The sequence below is a fragment of the Mya arenaria genome, chromosome 8 (assembly GCF_026914265.1).
Source record: "Mya arenaria isolate MELC-2E11 chromosome 8, ASM2691426v1".
In the NCBI taxonomy this organism is placed as follows: domain Eukaryota; kingdom Metazoa; phylum Mollusca; class Bivalvia; order Myida; family Myidae; genus Mya; species Mya arenaria.
The window spans coordinates 30062656-30089763 of NC_069129.1; the positions used below are offsets into that span (position 1 = coordinate 30062656).

Here is a 27108-nt window from a genome sequence, read left to right on the forward strand (position 1 = left end):
ATTACAATGTACTCAAATATAAACGACGAAATAATATTTACAATGACGCGTTCTTAGCGTCTGGGCGAAATATTGAATATCAAATATAAACAGTAGTCGTTGTTAAAACAAAATCATATTCTGTAAGATATTTTCGTTATGTTTGATAAATGCAGTGTTTGAAGGATTAAAAGGATCAACAAGGTATGAATATTAAAATGTTATATACTTTCAAAACGAAGAATATTTATTATATGACTGTGTTACAAGTATCGAATTGAAATTAAAGACAACAAAGCACATTGACAAATATAAATATCTATCATATTAATACAAACTAAATCTAATGTATACCAGCTTTTCACGAACACAAAGAAACAAACGTTATCATCAAAAACATTAAAAAAGTTTATTTTAACTTCCAATTCCGAAATATCTTGATAATAGTTAGACAAGATAACATATGAGCCATCAGTGCCAGCTGCACTTTGGAAACTTCGATTGCAAGCAGCTTATACTAATGGTGTTTGCGTCTATAACACATTGCGTTTGACGAGTGTTATACTAAAGACATATGCTACCGTCAGTCGGTGTCACTGCCCATATGTATTCAATATGCATATATGTCAAAATTACTTCAAATAAAGAACATTTGTAATAAAACAATGAAGAATATTTCTCATATAAACCCCCTTTTGGTACCAGGTATTTAGTTTATTTAGCGAGAACTTGGGAGTCAAGAGGGTGGTATGCGGTACACAGAAACAACTTTGACATTATTCGATACACATACTCTCAAAATTAGTTCCACTCTAACGTCCTTCGTAAATAAAGGAAAGAAGAAAATAAAATAAACAATAATGCGGTGGTACAAATACTATTTAAAATATGTTTTGCATGATTAAGGTAGAACAATAATAAGTATTCGGTACTGAAGGGCTACACTTAAAATCTTTTTCACATGCACTTGTATACACTTGACCATTTATCGTTTAACTGTCTCATCTGCAAAAACCTACAACTACCATATCGCCTTTTATGGTTCCATTTCCATTCCTTAATTAACCTTGCAAAAAGAACGTATTTTGTTTAGATACATATATTTATGGTATGTTATTGTTACTGTTATTAGAATTCGGAGTGCACGGTAAACTAGGGAGAGTTGGTTATATGAAATAATTAAGTCTAATTACGACGCCTGATATATCACCTCAGTACTTAAAGATGTATACTTATTCCTAAATAAGATTTACCAGAATTAGGTCAAATGTTACCTCATGAGATGATAGTAGATCACAGTAAATCTTGTAGCATGCGCCAGTCATTAAATATTTTATGTGTTCAGCTATTAAACACACGGTTACAATCGTGTTACCAGTAATTAATATGTTCCAGTTTCACTTAAAATCATTTTCACATGCACTTGTACACACTTGACCATTTATCGTTTAGCTGTCTCATCTGGAAAAACCACAACTACCATATCGCCTTTTATGGTTCCATTTCCATTCCTTAATTAACCTTGCAAAAAGAACGTATTTTGTTTAGATACATATATTTATGTTATGTTATTGTTACTGTTATTAGAATTCGGGAGTGCACGGTAAACTAGGGAGAGCTGGTTATATGTAATAATTAAGTCTAATTACGACGCCTGATATATCACCTCAGTACTTAAAGATGTATACTTATTCCTAAATAAGATTTACCAGAATTAGGTCAAATGTTACCTCATGAGATGATAGTAGATCACTGTAAATCTTGTAGCATGCGCCAGTCATTAAATATTTTAGGTGTTCAGCTATTAAACACACGGTTACAATCGTGTTACCAGTAATTAATATGTTCCATAAATGCATAATATAGTAAGAAGTTAAAGGTTTACCACTCAAAGTTTATGTTTGTTATACATGTGTGTGTATTGATTTTAAATAAGAGTGTCACTTTAATATTATTAACATAATATACCCTTTGCTTCGAAATTAAACTTTAGATACATTGATATTTTTTTTCTTATTTCGACCCCAGTATTTTAGATTATGTTGGCTTAAGTAATAGTTAGAAGTAACATTTAAATTACTAAGAATGGGCCGAATGAGCGTAGAGGACGATCCCTTTTCATTCGTTAAATATAACTTCAGGTCATCTGTCTTCTCAATGGTTGACAAATTGCCAACGCCAATTCTTAATTCAATTCAGAGTCGAATGAATAACAGTAGGCGGACCTTTAAACACCAGCAAAAGTTAAAAAAGCCTAGTACGAAGTGAATGCCAATCTGCAATTTAATTGGCTGTAAATGCGTGTATACAAATACATAATTATCAACAAATCAGGTGCAATGAAACATGCTGACAAATCTTGTAGAATTTACAGGCTAAGTGTAAATTGCACCTGTAGAGAAACCAGCTCCCCGTTTAAGGCTTTTGGAAACTAGTATTTCAGTAGCACACAGGATTCAAGAACAGGGTGGTACGCGATACGAATACACTCAAAACAATTTTCTGTATATATACATGTATACTTACAAAATAAAGCCTCTTATAATTTGTATTAAAAACTAAAGAAATACTGAACGTTTTCAAATGAAATTTGACATAAAACAAATAGGCTTCTCTTTCTTAAAAAATCGGGTGCAAGAATTTTCGAATTAAAAATATCAATGTCTTTTAGTGAGAAATCGCAGATTGGTACTCGCTCATGTTTTTATAAAATACATTTTTTTCTATTGATATATTCATGTTTTGTTATTGTTACTGTTATTAGAATTCGGGAGTGCACGGTAAACTAGGGAGAGTTGGTTAAACATCTTAAGAATTTGATGTTTTTATTTTCTTTATTGAGAAAATTTTGATTCGGCATTATACAAGTTTGGCTATTTATTTAATTTTGAGGGACTAATTTACAAGTTTAATGTAGATGACAAACGTTTGTAGGCAGAGAGAAGGGGTTCGACACTCCTATGAGTTTGGTGTTGCCATTTTTCTTTTTTTACACAATAATGATTTGTAAGTAGAATGATGGTGACGTGTAAGTGACCGGAACTGCCACCTATTACCTTTTATCAGCTATACAACACTAACAGTTTAACTAGTTATGGTTTGCGAATTCCACTTAACAAGAAACATCATAACTGGTTAACTAGATAAGATTCGTGTTACAACTTATCTATAAATGCATTGTTGGTTTTTAGCAGTAACTGATTATCCAGTTATGATTTGCGAATTCTTAGAAGCCGAAGTGCATTTATAGGTAAGTGATAACATATTTCCATTTATTATGTTACCACACATAATAGTTTAGATACTAAGTTTATAGTTCAAGGGACTCGCTCTCGGAATTTCGGTTTAGAAAACATTCATTTAAAACGTTGAAATTGAGTTATTTTATTTACTTATGACTCAACCCATGAACATAACTGACAAGAACTGGCTTTGTTTGTTTTTGTTTAATCTAAATTTATGCCAAAAGCTACAGAAACCAGCTCAGTAGCAAAAAGTTTAAACATAAACCCGGTTTAATGGCATTGGGCAAACGCCAAGAGATTTCACAAACAAGAAACATTGAAAGAACAGCACAACACTCCACCAACAGCACAGTGCATACATACTATATAAAATAAAAACTAGGTATATTTATCAAGGATTGTTAGGTACCGCCTTGGAACGGTCAGTAAAATGTAAATTTACTGGGGGTTTAAAAAGCCTAAATAATTCATTTTTCAAAAGCAGTAGTTACGCTTTTTTGCAGGATAAAGCATTTTCTGTCATATCTTCGAATATTTATTATCAATAGAGCTCTTTATTTTGATTTTTATGATGTTTTATCATTGAAACAAGCATTGTGTTTACATTTTAAACGAAATTTATGTGTTTTTATGTAAGACACGTTCAAACGTAAGAGTGTCCTTTTAAAGGCAAATTTAAAATATAATAGACATCACCTCAAATGTTACATTACGGTAATATATTTGCAAATAAGAGATGTCTGTGTAAGGAGCATCTGATTGAACTGTATTTCAATTCTATAAATAGGGGTTAAATTGGATGAAATAAGAAAATGACGTAACTCTCATATATAAACAAGGAAGTAAAATTCAAAATAACGCTTGTAAGTATCCTGAAAAGCTCTAGTTTCTAAAATTCAAATACTAATGAAATATCAAATCACGACCAAACAAAACGTTAACTGTTAAATACAGCCCAGTTACTATATCCATATATTTCGACAGAAATGAACAAAGACGTCCAGCGAATGATGTCGATGCGTCTGTCCCGGGTGTTGGCGGACATGGGGGTCAACAGGTACATGATGGACCGGAGGAGATGGACCTGGCTAATGAGGGAGTCGATGGAGACGATTAATAATCGAATTTGTTTCCGCAACTATACTTATTACCACTTTGGCAGTCAGACAGAGGGAACTACAACCAATGGGATGAAGTCGGACATTAATACATTGGTGTGTCTGTATGATTTTCCTGTAATAATGGACTTGAGCGATTGGAAGCAGGGTAGGCATCAACTTCTCGTAGTCAGAACAGGTGAGACCCCACCCCAGCACTGCTGGCTACAGAGGCTGGGGCCATTCCTGCGATTACCATATACACAGGTTGCATTACCTAGTGATGTGATAGACAGTGAAGGAAGAGTGCTGATGACAAACACTCTGATAGAGTTTCAAGAACGTTTCGGGAGTGCTCGAAATGATCTAGTGCAACATGGCCCGTCCAGGAGCTGGGATGAAAAGCTTGATTTTGTTACAGCTTATCATTGCAGTAGGCTTCCTTATGAGTGTCAGTTCCTGTTTCACAGACCACGTCCTGGACACTGGCCAACACCTTGCACACTGGCCAAGGCCAGACGGACAGGAGTGTTCCTGGTGCCGCAAGGATATTCAGATTCTCCGTCCAGACCATCCAGGTGTCATTCCACGGCACTAAATGTCACTCAAGATGACCTCTACTATCCACAATCAAGATGGGAATGGAGGTTTTCAACCTCTATGATGGAGAGATTGTTGGTTTTTGACATGAATATTGTGCAACGCAAGACGTATGTGTTCATTAAAATATTAAGAAAAACATTCCTAAAGCCAATAGTTGGAGACCGTCTTAGCTCATTTCATATCAAGACTGCCATGTTGTTTACCATTTAGACATATCCACCAGCAATATGGAGAGAGGATAACCTTATAACGTGTGTGATCTATTGTTTGGCCACCTTGCGCAGATGGCTAAGGATCAACTACTGTCAACACTACACCATTTCGGGGGTGAATCTTTTTTCTGGAAAATTGTTTAGATTTGAGCTCCAAATTCTCGCAAACAAAATCTTAAAAATGAGCAGCGAAAATTTCGGCTGCATCTTTCAGATACAAATAGACAATTTAAGTAGAAGGATGTCTTCAATTGGTGGACATTTGCAACGCTGTAAGAACAGAAAGTTGGTACATGAAGAAACAAATTTGTCTCTTTCTGGAATATTTATGTGTTCACTACATGACATCTTGGTGAGTGAAACCGGTGAAATAGATAGTTCTTGCCTGCAGATCGTCAATAAGCTCAGAGTACTACATGATAAGCCAATCGAACAAGAAGTAGTTTCTCTCATAAAACCTTTCCTGTACGGGACACTTGCCTCCCTCGTGGCCTCTATGTGTATTTATCTTGGTCAACCAATAACTGAAGACATTTTAAACCTGTATAGTATGTCGTTGGACTCAGACCTGCTATCCAGCCGACTGAAGTTTGCCTCCATGTTGTACTGCAGTGGTCAATATGAGGCAGCAGCAAACTGCCTGACCTACTGTGAGGGCCTGCTTGGGCCTGCAGTGTGGCCATACTGTGGTTGTATGGGACGCAATCACAGTAGACCTGGCAACGCATTCTTCGACATTTATTTAAATTCATCCACCAAGGACATGCTACAGATCTACTCAGCTGTATGTGTACGCTTTGCTCATCTAGAAATGTGTTGCATACCAGAACATCTTGTGTATGAACTGTTCAGAACAATAAGTGATGACGACAGACAAGAACGCCGTCCGGTATATTTCTATAAATGGATGGACTATGCTGTGATTGACTGTGTCCCATTTATTCACTACCTGCAATATCTTTCATACAGACAGTTGAACCAGCATGCATTGAAACATGCAGCACTTCAAAACTTACGCAAATATGTATTAGAGGACAGTAAAGGCCATGGTCACTGCGACACAGCCTTCAATGTGCTGGGAAATTGCGAAGAACTAGAAAACAGGATTGATTTAGCCTGGAACTGCTACACAACGTCTTTACAAAAGTACCCTAGAAACAATGCTGCCAAGTGGCATGTGGCAAGAATGTTATTTAATGCTGTGAACAATCGCTAATTACTTTATAGATGAAAGGTTAAAAAACTGAAGAGGAGTTTATCCATTCATTTCATCTGGAAATATTGAACTGTGATTATACAGCATTGATTAACATTTAGCATAGTATGTTAATGCTTTGGAAGAATTGCTAATATGTAATGGTAAATGTTATATACGTTCTGTTTTCTTCTCATTTTATTTATTTATTTATTTATTTATTTTTTTCGGGGGGGGGGGGCGCTTCCAATACCCTTAATCTGTCCAAGGGAACTATTTTTTGTGAATATTTTAGAGAAAGAAATACCAAAATCAAACCAAAATGCACCGTTTCACATTAAAAGTACCCAATATTTCCTAGGGGAGGACTCTCAAACACCAATTCCAACTTAAATTAATATATACAAGTAGTTCGGTTTTGAGAGAGGGGTGCATTTAAACTTCACCTAACATGTATGATATGTTAGACAAAATTGCTTAACATGACTATTATGTTATATTCTAACTGTACCAATCACAGAAAAATAAAGTCATCTGAAACATAAAACTCTTTTGCAGTATGATATGTGTTCTTATGTGCTTAAAAAAGTCAATTGACGTTTGTTACTTTCAGTAATATTTAACTGCAACTCACTTAGAATTAATGCTTACTTTTCTTTAATGTATCTGATAAATAAAAATGTTAACTTTTGACACCTTTTAACCAATATTAGTTTGGTGTTATTTGCAATGGTATACTTTGTAGAGAAAGATTATTTAAATAATATTTATAACGATAAAAAATAATGCAAGCCCGTTGTTTAGACCTTGAACGATTGAAATATAGGTCACTATACTTCCGATTTCAGTTGAATTGCAAATAAAAATACACACTGTCATAACCTGACCTGTAATGTATTTTCAACTAATTAATTTGAATATTAGTACTCCGTAAGCAGTACCTTTTTCAAATGATACCAAATTAAATTAGGCCACCAGATATTAAGATTTAACCTGAAAGCAAATGGGAAATCAAGACGAAAGTCTTATTTGTACGCAAGACATTATTAATTTAAATTAAAAGTTATTAAATATGTTATTGATTCCTTTTCTTTGAAGAAAAATTGACCTTTTAAAATATTATCACAACGTCCATTATGTATAAGCGTCATATCAATAACAGAGGAAAGGAATTATTTGAAGAATAGCGTCATATCAATTACCGAGCGGAGTACTTTTTTTAAGTTTGGCGTTATACCAATTACCGAGTTGAGGTATTTTTTTCAAGTATAGCGCCATACCAATTACCGAGTTAAGGACTTTTTTAAGTAAAGCATAATACCGAAGGGAGGACTTATTCAAGATAAACGTCATAGAGGGAAATTTTAGCGACATGTAAATTTAGCGTCATGTGAATTACCGAAGGGAGGACTTATTCCAATTTAGCGTCATGTCAATTGCCAATAGGAAGACTTATGTAAAGTTTAGCCTCCAATCAATTACCGACGAGAAGATTTATTCCAAGTTTAGCGTCATGTCAATCACCGAAGAGAGGACTTATTCCAAGTTTAGCGTCCCAATTTTGACTGAAGAGATTACTTATTCCAAGTTGAGCGTCATGTCAGGGCGGACTTGTTCCAAGTTTATCATCCCATTTTTTACTGAAAAGAGGTCTTATTCCAAGTTTAACGTCATGTCAGGGCGGACTTATTCCAAGTTGAGCGTCATGTCAGGGCGGACTTTCTCCAAGTTTAACGTCATGTCAATTATAGAAGGCAGGACTCATTCGAAGGTCAGTGCCATGTCAATAAACGAACGGAGGACCTATTCACAGTTACGCTTTCAGTCGTTTCTTCTATTTAGCTTATGTAAGATCATAATGCTTCATTAAGTTATAATATGGCTTTCGTACTAACAAGCATGTATCGAAGTGTTTTATCTCCGTTGTCGAATATTTAATAAAAAAAATAGCAGGATATTATGATTGTATGAAGATACTTGTCAATTATCACGTTTTTAGATAACACTATTTAGTATAAGCTTAATTCTGCAGACAGCCATAATCTGTTATAACTCAACCTTGAGTCTGTTTCGATAGTAGAAATCAGTTCTGGTATCTTAATTCGGTTAGGCAAAGACCTATGGTTGGACTCACGCATATGAACTTTAAGGTTTACAACAAGATAACATTTATTGATTGAAAACCAGTTAATTGAAATAGTATATCCATAAACAATCCACGACACATTATTGATTTCCTTTACAGATTATACAATTATTTTGGTCAATTAATGTTCGCACTGAAACAAACGTTTCAGGTGCAATTTTCAATATCTTCATCTGGCAAATCCATACTAGAATTAATGGAAGATATCGGTTCATATTGCACTTTGTCTGTAGTATCATGTACATGTATATCATCACCTTCATTTGTCAATTCACTACTATAAGTGAACGCTCTACCATGCTATAACTCATCAACATGATCTTCTTCATGAGTTCCTGAATGTTCAAATAAATCATCATCCGGTGTTTCACGCACTTCTGTTTCTCCTGTTATATTTTCTTTTGAAACTGTTGAATGATCTGTTTCAGTGTTACTACACTTGTCAACAAATTTATCTCCCTTGAATTGGAACTCTTCAGTTTTTTCGACCATAGGAGTATCACAGTAATCGCTATAGCAACTTGTATCACGACTTATTTCATAAATATACATGGGACTACTTTTATCTAATGGCTCCACATGTTTCAGAGTCCCGGTTTCAAAATGCTGAATTTCTAGTGGCAATTTCAATTGCTCTAACATAGCACGACTTTTATCCGTAATTTCAACATGTCTTAAACTGTTCACTTCATCAAAGTGCTGAATAGATAAAGACAATTTTAATTCAGGATTATCTATATTTGGCGAACTATGGTCAAAGGTCTGAGACCTTTTAAGTTTCCTTTGTTTGTCAAAAGTTTTTATTGAAAGACATAAATTTTCTCTATCCGGCGTTATTACTGGCCCACCGTCAAAAGTTCTCCTTTTGTGAAGAGAATGGTATCTAGTAGTAGACGATTGGTTTAAAAGTTTTGGATCAGATGACTGGTGCATGCCTCCGTCTGCTGGCTTGTTTAAAGTGCCTGTAAGAAAAAAAAGCATCAACTAAGTATTTCATTTTAAAAACATGTACTTTTTCATTCCAAGATAGTGTTTCAAACTTACTGTACAACAACACCGCATGTGGGTGTCAACGTTCGTCCCAGGGGTTTAAATTTAAAAAAGGATGTAACAAATATTTAAATCAGATTTGTGAGTCATCTACCACATGACTGTGCAGAGTATTTCTGGTAGCATGTGTATTTTTTAATGAAGCAATCAAAGATATATAGTAAAAACATTTAACATGCAATTTTACTTACTACTCATATGTCAAACACTTATATAATAATTCCGGCCAAATGTGTACAATAGTTTTCATAGCAATAATACCTTTATGAACAGTGTTCATACCTCCATTGTTTAATATCTTCGTTTTTAGGGTCCGATTTCTCCGATACATGGGGAAGTGTTTCTATTTCTTTACGCAAATGTTGTCTGACTTCTTCACTCTAGAATCAGAAATATTGAAACAAAATTATTGCGAGAAGCCTATTCTGATTTCAAACTGTTTTATTCTATTGCTTATATGATATGTCTTCAAACAAAATATAAAGCCCCACTTCCTAATTACTGTTATGTGCAATAAATTCCATTTAACAAAAGATATTTCCACCGATCAAAATTTAAATTTCCGTCTAATCATTCTGGTAACACGAACTCTTTTTCACTCAAAGTTAAAAGTGAATTTTAGTAGCTAAATCATGAAGAGGTGAAAATAATGAGTATTTCATTTAATTAGTAAAATTTATAATATATCTTTTTTGGGCCCGAGGCTTTGTATTACGAAATATAAAGTTTGTATGTGTATAGTAAAACACCTTTGCCACATCCAGTGGTGAATTGTTGTGTTTGTTGACAACGTCCGGTCTAGCACCGTTCTGAAGCAGGAGTTTGGTGGACTCAAAACAGCCTCGTATTGCAGTATGGTGGAGAGGCGTGTTGCTATTAGTGTTGCATACGTCAAGTCTGCTGTTTTGCTGCACAAAAAAACGCATGATGCCGTTCATATCTCAAATGTTAACATTGTTCTTTTGACGAGTAACCCAGTAAGTAAATATTAACGTCGGTGTATTTATTGACCAAATCAAATGACTTGATATGCTACATATACACAACATTGTTACCGAAAGGACGGACAGTGCATAGGAGCGGAAAACTGCTGCGTAACTACGAGACCGACATATTATCATCGGTGAAAAAAATGATCGATTGGAATTTTTAAAAAATATTACCACTGCTAAAGATGCCAGCGCGTTGGATTAAATGTTTATTGTCCGCAAAGTTGTGTAACGATCACACGTCATGCTCAGAAAACCATTTTTAAAAGGGAAACTCGATTGAGACAACATGTGAGACATGATATTCTTTAAATCATGTAAATTGATTCATAATTAATAATCCTTCGGACTCCACACACTTAGACCAGCCCAATTGCGTTCATACCCCGATAATGACATCAACCCCGCAATTCATTCCTTAAACCGTTTTTACATCTTTTTTTTATTTTTTGTCTTGGAAAGAGCAAATGTTTGCGATAATATCTGCAAACCAATGATTACAGAACGCTGACAAAAGATCAGATCACAGATTTTTATATTTCCACTCGTTAATTATTGTTTTATGGCTTAAACCGTTACTAACGGTTTAAGAAAAAAATGTATAAAACATCATTTTTTGAACTGAAATATAGAATCTGCGATCTATTTTTTGTCAGCAGTGTTATGTTACTGTTTTCAATGCATTTTCGCAAACATTGGCTCGTTCCAAGACACAAAATAACAAACATAATTGTGAAAACGTTCAATCTGTGGAAGTGCAGCTTTAAGTGCAGCAGTTCTTAGTATTATTTCATTTTGTTGAACTTCATTTTACATAACATGAAGTAAGTTACCGTGAAATAGTTTTATTTAAAACCTTTAAACTCTTTAAAGGGGGGAAATTATGCAATTTAAACCAATACTTGCAATTCATTCTCAAAAAACGAGGTATTTGGAAGTGATAATATTCATTATTACTCTTCTTTAAAGAATATATCTACTTAATTTTCAATACGAATTTAATATCAAAGACAGAGTATGGAAAGTAACTGAAAGTTCTTCCAACTGTGGTTGTCTTACAGGTTGTATTACAGGTGTAGTAATAGCAAGTACTTATATCTATAGATACAATTGAATTTTATAAACGATACATTCATGTGGATATTTCTTCGATATTTAATATAATACTATTCAATATATTACACGTTTGTTGTGTTTATAATTTATTGATGTGTGGCATATCTCTTTGATTTTTTATTGAAATGAGTGCCTATTTAAGATGCGTTTAAGTAATCAGGAAATGAGGTAATTTCTATATATAAACCGTGAAGTGGAATTCCCAATGACGTGTCTTAGCGTCTGTGAAACACTCTTAGATCGTGTTTCTATTCAAAATATGAAGATCAATTTATTTTATGAAAGGAAATGGTTGAGTTTTACGTTATGTTCGACAAATGCTGTATTTAAAGGAATGTAAGGATAGACATAGGTATGAATAAGAAAACTTTCTGTTCTGTACTCTCCAAACAAAATATATTTATGAAGCTTTGTAACTCGGATCGAATTGATATGAAAGAAAACTGACAAATAAGCCCGATTAATATAAAGTAAATAGAATGTATACCGGCTTGACGCAAACATAGATATGTGCAGAATGTTAGCATGAAAAACACTTAAAACGTTTTTTTTTCTTTATTTTCAATTTGTTATATCTTGATTTTGATTGGGCTTAAAAACACATAACCGATCAGTGTCAAACTGGGGAAACTTTGTAGGGAAGCAGCTTATATGAAAAGTTCGATTTTAATGTCGTTCGTAAATAAAGAAGGTACAAAGCAATCTGTTTATTGGTACGAGCTATTCAGGGTTTTCACATAAAGAATATTTAAACTAAAACAATAAATAAAAATTCGCTTATAGCCCCTTTTTGTACGATGTATTCAGGGATTTTTTAACGAGAACTCGGGAGTCAAGAGGGTGGTACGCGGTACGCAGTAACTTTAGCATTATTTGATACACCTACTCTTTAAAGCTGTACTCTCACAGATTGAATGTTTTGACAACTTTTTTATTTTTTGACTTTGAACGAGCCAATTTTTCCGAAAATCCATGGACATCAGTTATATGTGACTGCTGACAAAAAATCAGATCGCAGAATTGTATATTTAAGTTAAAAAATTGATGTTTTGTGCATTTTTCTTTAACCGTTAGTAATGGTTTAAGCCATAAATCATTAATTTTTGAACGGAAATATGAAAATTTACGATCTGTTTTTTTGTCAGCAATCTTATATCATTGGTTTGCAGATATTTATGCAAAAAATTGGTCTTTCCAAGACAAAACATAAAAAAAGTTGTTTAAATGGCCAATCTGTGAGAGTGCAGCTTTAAAGCATGTTATGCATGATTCAAATAGAACATTAAAAAACGTTGGTACCCAAGAGTAACATCTTAAATCATTTTCACGTGCATTTGTGCGGACTTGACTATTTATTTTTAGCTGTCTGATCTACAATGAATTATAAATTAAGTGCACCCATAACACCGCCTTTTATGATTATCTCCCTTGCTTGACAAACCTCGCACAAAGAACATAAAATTTAGACACATTAATGCAGTAATACACTTATAACGCCTGATATATTATCCCATTATTTATCCCTACTAAGATTATGTTCCTTTTGCATCGAAATACTATTGGTGACAACCCTTGGCTTTTAGTTTTAGTTAGATGACATTTCAATAATTAAGAATGGGCGGAGTTAACGTAGCGAACGAGCCTTTCTTAATCATTAAATATTACTTCTTGTCATCTTACTGTCTAAGAATAGTACCTCATTGGTTGACACATAGTCAAAATCTGATCGTGTGTATCGAAAGGGTGGCAGAAGGGGACCTTTAAACACCCGCGAAAGTTGAAATTCTTAATGATTAAGCCTTACGTACTTAATAATCGCCTATCTGCAATTCCATTGTATTCTAAGCACATAATAATCAACAAATTAGGTGCAATAGAACATGTTCAATATTTTGTAACATTAATGCACCAGTCAATTGTAACCACGCCCCCCCCCCTTCCAGGTCCGGGGGTATACCGGTGATAGCCGGGGAAATGGGCCGTGTTTTTACCTTTCAGGTGGCCCCGCAGTGCCGGGTGAATGTGGTGGTTTTGTTTTCGCTTTAAATATAGCGGGGAATCGGCCTTACCTAGGGTCCCTGGGGTGCGGGGGCATTTGGCAGGGATTTTACCATTTGTTCATCCCCGCAGGGCGGGGATTTTAGCCGGGGTTGGCTGGACCGAAAGTCAAAGTCCCCGCTATTCCTCGGACCTGGGGGGCGTGATTACAATTGACTGGTGCATAAATGTCCAGGTTAAGTGTTACTCGCCCATGTAGCATTAGAGAGACTGGCTCCCAGTTTAAGACTTTTTGTAAGTAGTATTTAAAGTGAACGCAGGATTTAACAGCTTGGTCAACGCGGTACGAATACATTTAAAATACATTTTCACATGCATACTCAAAACCTCAAACTAATTGATAAGGACTCATTCACAGATTTTATGTAAACGTCAAACGCTGGCACGCAGGCAGAGGTGGCAACACCCTCGTATGAGTTACTTAGGGGCGAAACCTTTTTAAGTTGCGCCTCTCGCTCAAAATTAAAGTGTTGGCAGAGGGGTTTGGGGCTGCTCCCCCAAGAAAATGTTAACAATTGCTCAACAAGTACATGATGGACCGAATGAGGAGGGCGTGGCTTGAGATGGAGAAAATGAGGACAATAATTGACACAATAACAAACGATCAAATGGAGTACAACAACTCTATTACGTACCATTTTGGCAGTCAGACAGAGGGAACTACAACCCTAGGGATGCAGTCGGACATGGATATATTGGTGTGTGATTGCGATGTTCCTGTAATATTGGACTGGACCGATTGGCAGCAGGGTAGGCAACATCTTCTCGCAGTAAAGACAGGTGAGACTCCACCCCAGCACTGCTAGCTACAGAGATTTAGCTCAGATCTACCATTACCAGAGACACAGGTTGTATCACCTAGTGATGTGATAGACAGTGATGGAAGAGTTCTGCAGACACACACTCTGATAGAGTATCATTAAAGACTCATGAGTGGTGGAGATGATCTAGTGCAACATGGCCCGTCCAGGAGCTGGGATGAAGACGTTGATTTTGTAATAGCTTATCATTGCACCAGGCTTCCTGAGTGTCAGTTCCTGTTTCACAGACCACGTCCTGGACACTGGCCAACACCTTGCACACTGGCCAAGGCCAGACACTCTGGCGTATTCCTGGTGCCGCAAGGATATTCCGATTTTCCTCCCAGTCTATCCAGGTGTCGCTCCACTGCTCTCAATGTCACTCAAGATGACCACTACTATCCACAGTCAAGATTGGAATGGAGGTTTTCTACCTCAATGATGCAGAGATTATTGATTTTGACATGAATATTGTGCAGCGCAAGACATATGTGTTTATTAAAATATTAAGAAAAACATTCCTAAAGCCAATAGTTGGAGACCGTCTTAGCACATTCCATATCAAGACTGCCATGTTATTTACTATTGAGACATATCCACCAGCAATATGGAGAAAGGATAACCTTATTACGTGTGTGATCTACTGTCTTACAACGCTGCGTAGATGGCTTAAGATCAGCTACTGTCCACACTACACCATTTCGGGGGTGAATCTTTTTACTGGAAAATTGTTTAGATTTTAATTCTCGCAAATAAAATCTTAGAAATGATCAGTGAGAATTTCAGCTGCATCGTCCAGATACAGATGGACGATTTAGGTAGAAGGATGTCTTTATTTAGTAGAGATTTGCAACGCTGTAAAAACAAAAAATTGGTGCATGCAGAAACAAATGTGTATCTATATACACTACATATGTTGATTCTTAATGAGTTCATTGAGAAAGGAGCCGTCAATGATAATACACATAGTTCTTGCTTGCAGATCGTCAATAACGTCAGAGTACTACTTGATACCTACTACAAAACGCCAATTGAACAGGAAGACTTTTCTCTCATAAAAACTCTGATATATGGACCGTTTGCCTCCCTCGTGGCCTCTAAGTGTATTTATCTTGGTCACCCAATTACTGAAGACATTTTGAACCTGTATAGTATATCGTTTGACTTTGACCTTCTGTCCAGCAAACTGAAGGTTGCCTCTATGTTATACTGCGGTGGTCAGTTTGAGGCAGCAGCTAACTGCCTGACCTACTGTGAGAGCCTGCTTGGGCCTGCAGTGTGGTAATTGTTTGTGTCCGGGAGGAGTTCACAGTAGACCTGGCAAGGCATTCTACGAAATTTATCTAAATTCATCCACCAAGGACATGCTACAGAAGTACACAGCTATGTGTGTACGCTTTACTCATCTCGAAATGTGCATACCAGAACATCTTGTCTATGAATTGTTCAGAACTATTGGAGATGGCGACAGACAAGATCGATATGATCGAAGATTTCATAAATGGATGGAATGTGCTGTGATTGACTGTGTCCCATTCCTGCACTACCTGCAATATCTATCTTACATACAGTTAAACCAGCATGCGTTGAAACATAAAGCACTTCAAAACTTAAGTAAATATGTATTGGAGGACAGTAAAGGCCATGGTCACCTCGAAACAGCCTTCAATGTGCTGGGACATTGCCAAGAACTAGAAAACAGGACTGGTTTAGCTTGGAACTACTATACAACGTCTCTACAAAAATACCCTAGAAACAATGTTGCCAAGTGACATGTGGCAAGAATGTTATGTAATGCTGTGAACAATCGCTAAATAACTTTATAGATAAGGGGTTTAGAAGTTGAAGAGGAAAATATACATTCATTTCATCTGGAAGTATTGTACTGTGATAATTGAGCAATGATTATCATTTAGCATAGTATGTTCATGACTTGTTAGAAAGAATTGCTAATATGTAATGGTTAATGTTATGTACGCTCTTTTGTCTTCTCTTTTTTTTTCTTTTTTTTTTGGGGGGGGGGCACTCCAAGTACTCTAAATTTGTCCAAGGGAACTATTTTTATGTCAATATTTGAGAGAAAGAAATATCAAAATTAAACCAAAATGCACCGTTTCACATTTAAAATACCCAATATTACTGGCCCAACGTCCAGAGTTCTACTTTTGTGTAGAGAATTGTATCTAGTAGTAGATGATTGGTTTAAAAGACTTGGATCCGATGACTGATTCATGCCTTCGTCTGCTGGCTTGCTTAAAGTGCCTGTAAAAAGCATCAACTAAGTTATTCATTTTAAAACTTGTACTTTTTCATTCCAAGTTAGTGTTTCAGACTTCCTGTACAACAATAGCACCGCAAGCGAGTGTCACCTTTCGTCATGGGGGTTTAATGAACAACGGGTGTAACAATTAATTAAATCAGAGCTGTGGGTCATATAGCACATGGCTGTGCAGATTGTTTCTGGTAGCATGTGTATTTGTAATGTATCAATCGAAGATATGGTAAAACATTGTAGTGTTCATTAAGCATGCAGTTTAATTTACTATTCATATATAAAACAATTACGTAATAATTTCGGACAAAATTTGTACAATAGTTTTCATACCAAAAGTATCTTTTTGCACAGTGTTCAAACCTCCATGATTTAAAATATCTTCGTTTATAGGGTCCGATTTCTCGGATATGGGGGGAAGTGTTTCTTATTATTTACGCAAAAGTTGTCTGACTTCTTCACTCTAGAATCAGATATTTTGATATTTTTTATTGCGAAAAGCTTATTCTGACCTCAAGCATTTTTTATCTATTGCTTTTTTAAATATTTCTTTAAACACAAAAAAGAAGCCCTATTTCCTATTAGTGTTTTGTTCAATAATTTCCATTCAACAAAAGTTATTTCCACGTATCAAAATTTTGGATTTCCGTCTCATCATTAATGGTCATTGTAATATGAATTAATTTAAAAGTTAAAAGTGAATGTTAGTAGCTAAATCATGAAGAGCTGAAAATAGCGAGTATTTCATTAATTTATTAAAATTTATAATATGTTTTTGGGTCCGAGGCTCTGTATTACGAAATATAAAGTTTGTATTTGTATACTAAAACGTTTACCTTTTCCACATCCAGTGGTGAATGGTTGTGTTTATTGACAACGTCCGGTCTAGCACCGTTCTGAAGGAGGAGTTTGGTGTTCACAAAACAACCTCGAATTGCAGTATGGTGGAGAGGCGTGTTGCCATTAGTGTTGCATACGTCAAGTCTGCTGTTTTGCTGCAAATAAAAACGCATGATGCCGTTCATACCTCAAATGTTAACATTGTTCTTTTGCCGAGTAAAACAATGTGAAAATGATTATTGTAACTGAAAAAAGAGCGAGGCTAAACAAAAGCCAGCACTTGGTCTATGTTTGGGCATTCTTGGACAGCTATTAAAGCTTATAAAGCTGTACATGTGCGTACCTTTTTCGGAAACATGTGAGCCAAGTGTCATTTGAGCAAAATACCTTGAATTTCTTTTTCAAAAAAAACAACAGACAACCTTCAACTTAAATTTCATTACATAGTAATACTCGGCACCTAAGCGGGCAGGACGCGGTATTCAGGTTTTTTTCTAAAGAATGCTCGGAACTCAAGCGGGTAGGACGTGGTATTCAGGAGGTTTCGAAAGAATACTCGGGACTCAAGCGGGCAGGACGCGGTATTCAGGGGTTTTCTAAAAAATAATCGGGACTTAAGTGGACAGGACGCGGTATTCAAGGATTTTATAATAATACCTGGGATTCAAGCGGAATTCAGGGGGTATTCTAGAGAATACTCGGGACTCAAGCGGGCAGGACGCGGTATTCATGGGTTTTCTTTAAAATCATCGGGACTCAAGCTGGCGGTATGTTGTTTTGAGGGACTTTTCTTAGAAATAATCAGGGCGGTAAGCGGTATTAAAGGGGCTTTCAAGGAGTAATCGTGACTCAAGACGGTGATAAAAGGTATTCGGTGACTTTCTTTGGAGTACACGGGACTGAAAAGGGCGGTATGCGGTACTAGGGGTTTTCTGATGAATACTCGGGAATCAAGACGGTGGACTATGGGCTCAAGAGTGTGGTATGCATAATTCAGAGGCTATCTAATGGATCCTCGAGTGTCAAGACGTTGGTATGCAGTATTGAAGCGGCTTTCTAAGGAGAACTGGACATCAAGATGGTGGTAGGCTGTATTGAAGGGGCTTTTTAACGTTTACTTTGGATCAAGACGGTTTTATTCAGAGGCTTTCTAAGAAGTACTTTGGACTCTATATGGTGGTACGCGGTATTTAAGTTGCTTTCTAAGGAGTACTCAGAACTCAAGACGGTGGTACAAGGTATTTTAAGGAGTACTCGGAAAGGAGGGCGGTTCGCGGTATTGAGGGAATTTCTAATGGCACTGGACTCGAGATGGTGATTCAACGGGTATTAAGGGGCGTACACTCTCAGCATAGCATGTTATGGTTTGCTTTAGATCCTTGCAGATGCAACAATTCTGTTTAAATGCGCCGCCTGCCTAATTGGCCGCATTAGTTGAGTCTTGTGTTAACAATAACATAGAAATATACATGTAGTTAATATATATCATCAAAACAGTCTTTTACCAGAGAAATCACCCCTTTGCTTGTCACTAACGTAAAGCCCCCTTCACATTGAAAATCGTAGGTGAAAATGGATCTATCTAATTGAAACAGTGTACTTTATAAAATGTACATGTTCATGTTCCATGATTATAATTGCGGCACACTACTTGAAGCCCTAAATAAAATAAATTTGTAGACTAACTTATTTGAAAGTCATTGGTAATTAGATGAGTCTATTGATAGATACAAATACATCTGTATAAATGAGGTCCTAAAATAGTTTACAGATAATAATGATACAGCTAATCCACCTGACTGTCTATATTCATTGAAGCAATAGGAATACTTCCCTTTGATTTCAAATTTATCATCAAGTCCAATGTTGATAGTTCTTACGATCTTTATTTCCAGGCCAAGTGTGAATCGACCCCATAATATAAGAGAGTCCCACCACTCCACCGCACCCCTTTTTGGAAGGCAAATCTAAACAAAAACACTAGAAACGCAAGAGGTTGGTACATGGTACGCATATTTCAATTAGATTTATATTGCTTGCTACAAGGGATTTCTAGTACAATATGTAAGTAGTGCGCAGTATTCGAGGGGTAGGGTTGTTTCACCGGATTCCGGTAGAAGTGTAACGAGTACGCAGTAAGCAAGGGGTAGGGGGTTACACCCTTTCAGGATTCTGTTGTTGAGACATTTTTCTTTGTACAAACATATAATTACCGTGATTATGTTTAAACCAATTTGATTTAAAAACCTCAACACTCTTTTTATATGGTAACATTACACAATTTATACCAATTTTCGTTTTAAGACAGTCATGGCAAAAGCATGAATATTGGGCTATTACGTTTATAATTAATAGCAACTCAAAGGTTCTGGTTAAAATATCTTGTCATAAATTGAGCGTAGATGGTTCAAGCATCTTAATATTTTATTGTCATAAACTTAATTGTACAAATCATAATGCAATTTGCCGTATCATCTCCTGACCTCAAAACTATTTAAAAGGTAAACATTTCACAATTAACTTGGTTTTGTCATTGCTTTAGTCACACAATTATGATATGTATTGAGCTAAAACGTCTGGCATTCATGTTTAAAGTTGATATCAATTTAAAGTTCTCAATTACAAAACCAATATTCTTCATTGATCTGATGTATTTTCGCACAAGAGGTGTTTATAATGACATACGCAAAAAAATAACATTCAGGAGACGACGCAATTATAAACGGCGAAATAATATTCCCAATGACACGTTCTTAGCGTCTGGGCGAAGTACTGAATATCAAATATAAACAGTAGTCGTTGTTAAAATAAAATCATATTCTGTAAGATATTTTCATTATGTTTGATAAATGCAGTGTTTGAAGGATTAAAAGGATCAACAAAGGTATGAATATTAAAACTTTATGTACTTTCAAAACGAAGAATATTTAGTATATGACTGTGTTACAAGGATCGAATTGAAATTAAAGATAACAAAGCACATTGACAAATATAAATATATATCATATTAATACAAACTAGATCTAATGTATACCAGCTTTTCACGAACATAAAGAAACAAACGTTATCATCAAAAATATTAAAAAAAGTTTATTTTAACTTCCAAGTCCGAAATATCTTGATAATAGTTAGACAAGATAACATATGAGCCATCAGTGCCAGCTGCACTTTGGAAACTTCGATGGCAAGCAGCTTATACTAATGGTGTTTGCGTCTATAACACATTGAGTTTGACGATTGTTATAATTAAGACATAGGCCACCGTCAGTCGGTGTCACTGCCCATATGTATTCAATATGCATATATGTCAAAATTACTTCAAATAAAGAACATTTGTAATAAAACAATGAAGAATATTTCGCATATAAACCACTTTTTGATACCAGGTATTTTGTTTATTTAACGAGAACTTGGGAATCAAGAGGGTGGTATGTGGTACGCAGAAACTTTGACATTATTCGATACACATACTCTCACAAGTAGTTCCATTCTAACGTCCTTCGTAAATAAAGGAAAGAAGAAAATAAAATAAACACTAATGCGGTGGTACAAATACTATTTAAAATATGTTTTGCATGATTAAGGTAGAACAATAATAAGTATTCGGTACTGAAGGGTTACGCTTAAAATCATTTGCACATGCACTTGTACACACTTGACCATTTATCGTTTAGCTGTCTCATCTGCAAAAAAACTACAACTACCATATCGCCTTTTATGGTTCCATTTCCATTCCTTAATTAACCATGCAAAAAGAACGTATTTTGTTTAGATACATATATGAAATAATTAAGTTTAATTACGACGCCTGATATATTACCTCAGTACTTAAAGATGTATACTTATTCCCAAATAAGATTTACCAGAATTAGGTCAAATGTTACCTCATGAGATGATAGTACATCACAGTAAATCTTGTAGCATGCGCCAGTCATTTAATATTTTAGGTGTTCAGCTATTAAACACACGGGTACAATCGTGTTACCAGTAATAAATATGTTCCAAAAATGCATAATATAGTAAGAAGTTAAAGGTTTACCACTCAAAATTTATGTGTGTTATACATGTGTGTGTATTGATTTTATATAAGAGTGTCACTTTATTAACATAATAATTAACATAATATACCCTTTGCTTCGAAATTAAACTTTAGATACATTAATATTTTTTTTCTTATTTCGACCCCAGTATTTTAGATTACGTTGGCTTAAGTAATAGTTAGATAACACAGAAGTAACATTTAAATTACTAAGAATGGGCTGAATGAGCGTAGAGGACGATCCCTTTTCATTCGTTAAATATAACTTCAGGTCATCTGTCTTCTCAATGGTTGACAAATTGCCAACGCCAATTCTTAATTCAATTCAGAGTCGAATGAATAACAGTAGGCGGACCTTTAAACACCAGCAAAAGTTAAAAAGCCTAGTACAAAGTGAATGCCAATCTGCAATTAAATTGGCTGTAAATGCGTGTATACAAATACATAATTATCAACAAATCAGGTGCAATGAAACATGCTGACAAATCTTGTAGAATTTACAGGCTAAGTGTAAATTGCACCTGTAGAGAAAGCAGCTCCCCGTTTAAGGCTTTTGGAAAATAGTATTTCAGTAGCACACAGGATTCAAGAACAGGGTGGTACGCGATACGAATACACTCAAAACAATTTTCTGTATATATACATGTATACTTACAAGATAAAGCCTCTTATAATTTGTATTAAAAACTAAAGAAATACTGAACGTTTTCAAATGAAATTTGACATAAAACAAATAGGCTTCTCTTTCTAAAAAAATCGGGTGCAAGAATTTTCGAATGAAAAATATCAATGTCTTTTAGTGAGCAATCGCAGATTGGTACTCGCTCATGTTTTTATAAAATACATTTTTTCTATTGATATATTTATGTTTTGTTATTGTTACTGTTATTAGAATTCGGGAGTGCACGGTAAACTAGGGAGAGTTGGTTAAACATCTTAAGAATTTGATGTTTTTATTTTCTTTATTGAGAAAATTTTGATTCGGCATTATACAAGTTTGGCTATTTATTTAATTTTGAGGGACTAATTTACAAGTTTAATGTAGATGACAAACGTTTGTAGGCAGAGAGAAGGGGTTCGACACTCCTATGAGTTTGGTGTTGCCATTTTTCTTTTTTTACACAATAATGATTTGTAAGTAGAATGATGGTGACGTGTAAGTGACCGGAACTGCCACCTATTACCTTTTATCAGCTATACAACACTAACAGTTTAACTAGTTATGGTTTGCGAATTCCACTTAACAAGAAACATCATAACTGGTTAACTAGATAAGATTCGTGTTACAACTTATCTATAAATGCATTGTTGGTTTTTAGCAGTAACTGATTATCCAGTTATGATTTGCGAATTCTTAGAAGCCGAAGTGCATTTATAGGTAAGTGATAACATATTTCCAGTTATTATGTTACCACACATAATAGTTTAGATACTATGTTTATAGTTCAAGGGACTCGCTCTCGGAATTTCGGTTTAGAAAACATTCATTTAAAACGTTGAAATTGAGTTATTTTATTTACTTATGACTCAACCCATGAACATAACTGACAAGAACTGGCTTTCTTTGTTTTAGTTTAATCTAAATTTATGCGAAAAGCTACAGAAACCAGCTCAGTAGCAAAAGGTTTAAACATAAACCCGGTTTAATGGCATTGGGCAAACGCCAAGAGATTTCACAAACAAGAAACATTGAAAGAACAGCACAACACTCCACCAACAGCACAGAGCATACATACTATATAAAATAAAAACTAGGTATATTTATCAAGGATTGTTAGGTACCGCCTTGGAACGGTCAGTAAAATGTAAATTTACTGGGGGTTTAAAAAGCCTAAATAATTCATTTTTCAAAAACAGTAGTTACGCTTTTTTGCAGGATAAAGCATTTTCTGTCATATCTTCGAATATTTATTATCAATAGAGTTCTTTATTTTGATTTTTATGATGTTGTATCATTGAAACAAGCATTGTGTTTACATTTTAAACGAAATTCATGTTATTTTATGTAAGACACGTTCAAACGTAAGTGTCCTTTTAACAGCAAATTTAAAATATAATAGACATCACCTCAAATGCTACATTACGGTAATATATTTGCAAATATGATATGTCTGTGTAAGGAGCATCTGATTGAACTGTATTTCAATTCTATAATTAGAGGTTAAATTGGATGAAATACGAAAATGACGTAACTCCCATTTATAAGCAAGAAAGTAAAATTCAAAATAACGCTTGTAAGTATCCTGAAAATCTCTAGTTTCTAAAATTCAAATACTAATGAAATATCAAATCACGACCAAACAAAACGTTAACTGTTAGATACAGTCCAGTTATATTAACGCCATCATTTCCATTTTCTTGCATACCTATCTACGTACCAGTAAATAAATGTAATGAATATAGATATCCATATATTTCGACAGAAATGAACAAAGACGTCCAGGGAATGATGTCGATGCGTCTGTCCCGGGTGTTGGCGGACATCGGGGTCAACAGGTACATGATGGACCGAAGGAGGTGGACCTGGCTAATGAGGGAGTCGATGGAGACGATTAATAATCGAATTTATTTCCGTAACTCTACTTATTACCACTTTGGCAGTCAGACAGAGGGAACTACAACCAATGGGATGAAGTCGGACATTGATACATTGGCGTGTATGAACAATTTTCCTGTAATATTGGACTGGAGCGATTGGAAGCAGGGTAGGCAACAACTTCTCGTAGTCAGGACAGATGAGACTCCACCCCAGCAATGCTGGTTACAGAGGCTTAGATCAGATCTTCCATTACCAAGTGCACTGGTTGTATTACCTAGTGATGTGATAGACAGTGAAGGAAGAGTGCTGATGACAAACACTCTGATAGAGTTTCAAGAACGTTTCGGGAGTCCTCGAAATGATCTAGTGCAACATGGCCCGTCCAGGAGCTGGGATGAAAAGCTTGATTTGGTTATAGCCTATCATTGCAGTAGGCTTCCTGGTGAGTGTCAGTTCCTGTTTCACAGACCACGTCCTGGACACTGGCCAAGACCTTGCACACTGGCCAAGGCCAGACGGACAGGAGTGTTCCTGGTGCCGCAAGGATATTCAGATTCTCCGTCCAGACCATCCAGGTGTCATTCTACGGCACTAAATGTCACTCAAGATAACCATTACTATCCACAGTCAAGATGGGAATGGAGGTTCTCTACCTCTATGATGGAGAGATTGTTGGTTTTTGACATGAATATTCTGCAACGTAAGACGTATGTGTTCATTAAAATATTAAGAAAAACATTCCTAAAGCCAATAGTTGGAGACCGTCTTAGCACATTTCATATCAAGACTGCCATGTTGTTTACCATTGAGACATATCCACCAACAATATGGAGAGAGGATAACCTTATTACGTGTGTGATCTACTGTCTGGCCACCTTGCGCAGATGGCTAAGGATCAACTACTGTCCACACTACACCATTTCGGGGGTGAACCTTTTTCCTGGAAAATTGTTTAGATTTGAGCTCCAAATTCTCGCAAACAAAATCTTAAAAATGAGCAGCGAAAATTTCGGCTGCATCTTTCAGATACAAATAGACAATTTAAGTAGAAGGATGTCTTCAATTGGTGGACATTTGCAACGCTGTAAGAACAGAAAGTTGGTACATGAAGAAACAAATTTGTCTCTTTCTGAAATATTTATGTGTTCACTACATGACATCTTGGTGAGTGAAACCGGTGAAATAGATAGTTCTTGCCTGCAGATCGTCAATAAGCTCAGAGTACTACATGATACGCCAATCGAACAAGAAGTAGTTTCTCTCATAAAACCTTTTCTGTACGGGACACTTGCCTCCCTCGTAGCCTCTAAGTGTATTTATCTTGGTCAACCAATAACTGAAGACACTTTAACCCTGTATAGTATGTCGTTGGACTCAGACCTGCTATCCAGCCGACTGAAGTTTGCCTCCATGTTGTACTGCAGTGGTCATTATGAGGCAGCAGCAAACTGCCTGACCTACTGTGAGGGCCTGCTTGGGCCTGCAGTGTGGCCATACTGTGGTTGTATGGGACGCAATCACAGTAGACCTGGCAATGCATTCTTCGACATTTATTTAAATTCATCCACCAAGGACATGCTACAGATCTACTCAGCTGTATGTGTACGCTTTGCTCATCTAGAAATGTGTTGCATACCAGAACATCTTGTGTATGAACTGTTCAGAACAATGAGTGATGACGACAGACAAGAACGCCGTCCGGTATATTTCTATAAATGGATGGACTATGCTGTGATTGACTGTGTCCCATTTATTCACTACCTGCAATATCTTTCATACAGACAGTTGAACCAGCATGCATTGAAACATGCAGCACTTCAAAACTTACGCAAATATGTATTAGAGGACAGTAAAGGCCATGGTCACTGCGACACAGCCTTCAATGTGCTGGGAAATTGCGAAGAACTAGAAAACAGGATTGATTTAGCCTGGAACTGCTACACAACGTCTTTACAAAAGTACCCTAGAAACAATGCTGCCAAGTGGCATGTGGCAAGGATGTTATGTAATGTTGTGAACAATCGCTTATGACTTTATATGAAATGTTAAAAAAATGAAGAGGAGTTGAACCATTAATTTCATCAGGAAATATTGAACTGTGATTCTAGAGCATTGATTAACATTTAGCATAGTATGTTTATGCTGTGAAAGAATTGCTAATATGTAATAGTAAATGTTATATACGTTCTTCTTTTAGAGAAAGAAATACCAAAATCAAACCAAAATGCACCGTTTCACATTAAAAGTACCCAATATTTCCTAGGGGAGGACTCTCAAACACCAATTCCAACTTAAATTAATACATACAAGGAGTTCGGTTTTGAGAGACGGGTGCATTTAAACTTCATCTAACATGTATGATATGTTAGACAAAATTGCTAAACATGAATATTATGTTATATTCTAATTGTATCAACCACAGAAACATAAAATCATCTGAAACATAAAACTCTTTTGCAGTATGATATGTGTTCTTATGTGCTTAAAAAAGTCAATTGACGTTTGTTACTTTCAGTAATATTTAACTGCAACTCACTTAGAATTAATGCTTACTTTTCTTTAAGGTATCTGATAAATAAAAATGTGAACTTTTGACACCTTTTTACCAATATTAGTTTGGTGTTATTTGCAACGGTGTACTTTGTAGAAGATTATTTAAATAAAATTTATAACGATAAAAAATAATGCAAGCCCGTTGTTTAGACCTTGAACGATTGAAATATAGGTCACTTTACTTCCGATTTCAGTTGAATTACAAATAAAAAAATACAAACTGCCTTAACCTGACCTGTAATGTATTTTCAACTAATTAATTTGAATATTAGTACTCCGTAAGCAGTACCTTTTTCAAATGATACCAAATTAAAGATTAAATTTAAGATTTAACCTGAAAGCAAATGGGAAATCAAGACGAAAGTCTTATTTGTA

The 27108-nt window shown here is 35.5% G+C and overlaps 1 protein-coding gene across 4 annotated transcripts; it reads left to right on the forward strand.

Annotated features, from left to right (window-relative positions):
- Positions 1-27108, forward strand: LOC128242290 (uncharacterized). Of its 4 annotated transcripts, none has more exons than XM_052959383.1 (3): positions 1-183; positions 22961-23019; positions 24065-27108. In XM_052959383.1, exon 3 carries the CDS (start codon positions 24067-24069, stop codon positions 26209-26211), a length of 2145 nt encoding a protein of 714 aa, XP_052815343.1. In that variant the 5' UTR covers positions 1-183; positions 22961-23019; positions 24065-24066; the 3' UTR covers positions 26212-27108. The 4 variants fall into 4 exon arrangements, with proteins under 4 accessions (XP_052815343.1, XP_052815342.1, XP_052815346.1 ...); XM_052959386.1 differs by lacking the exons at positions 1-183; positions 22961-23019 and adding exons at positions 11934-11984; positions 19498-19597; XM_052959382.1 differs by lacking the exon at positions 22961-23019.

Excerpts from the sequence above, each read along its gene's own strand:
- LOC128242290 (XM_052959383.1), top strand. The coding sequence starts at position 24,067 with ATGAACAAAGACGTCCAGGGAATGATGTCGATGCGTCTGTCCCGGGTG.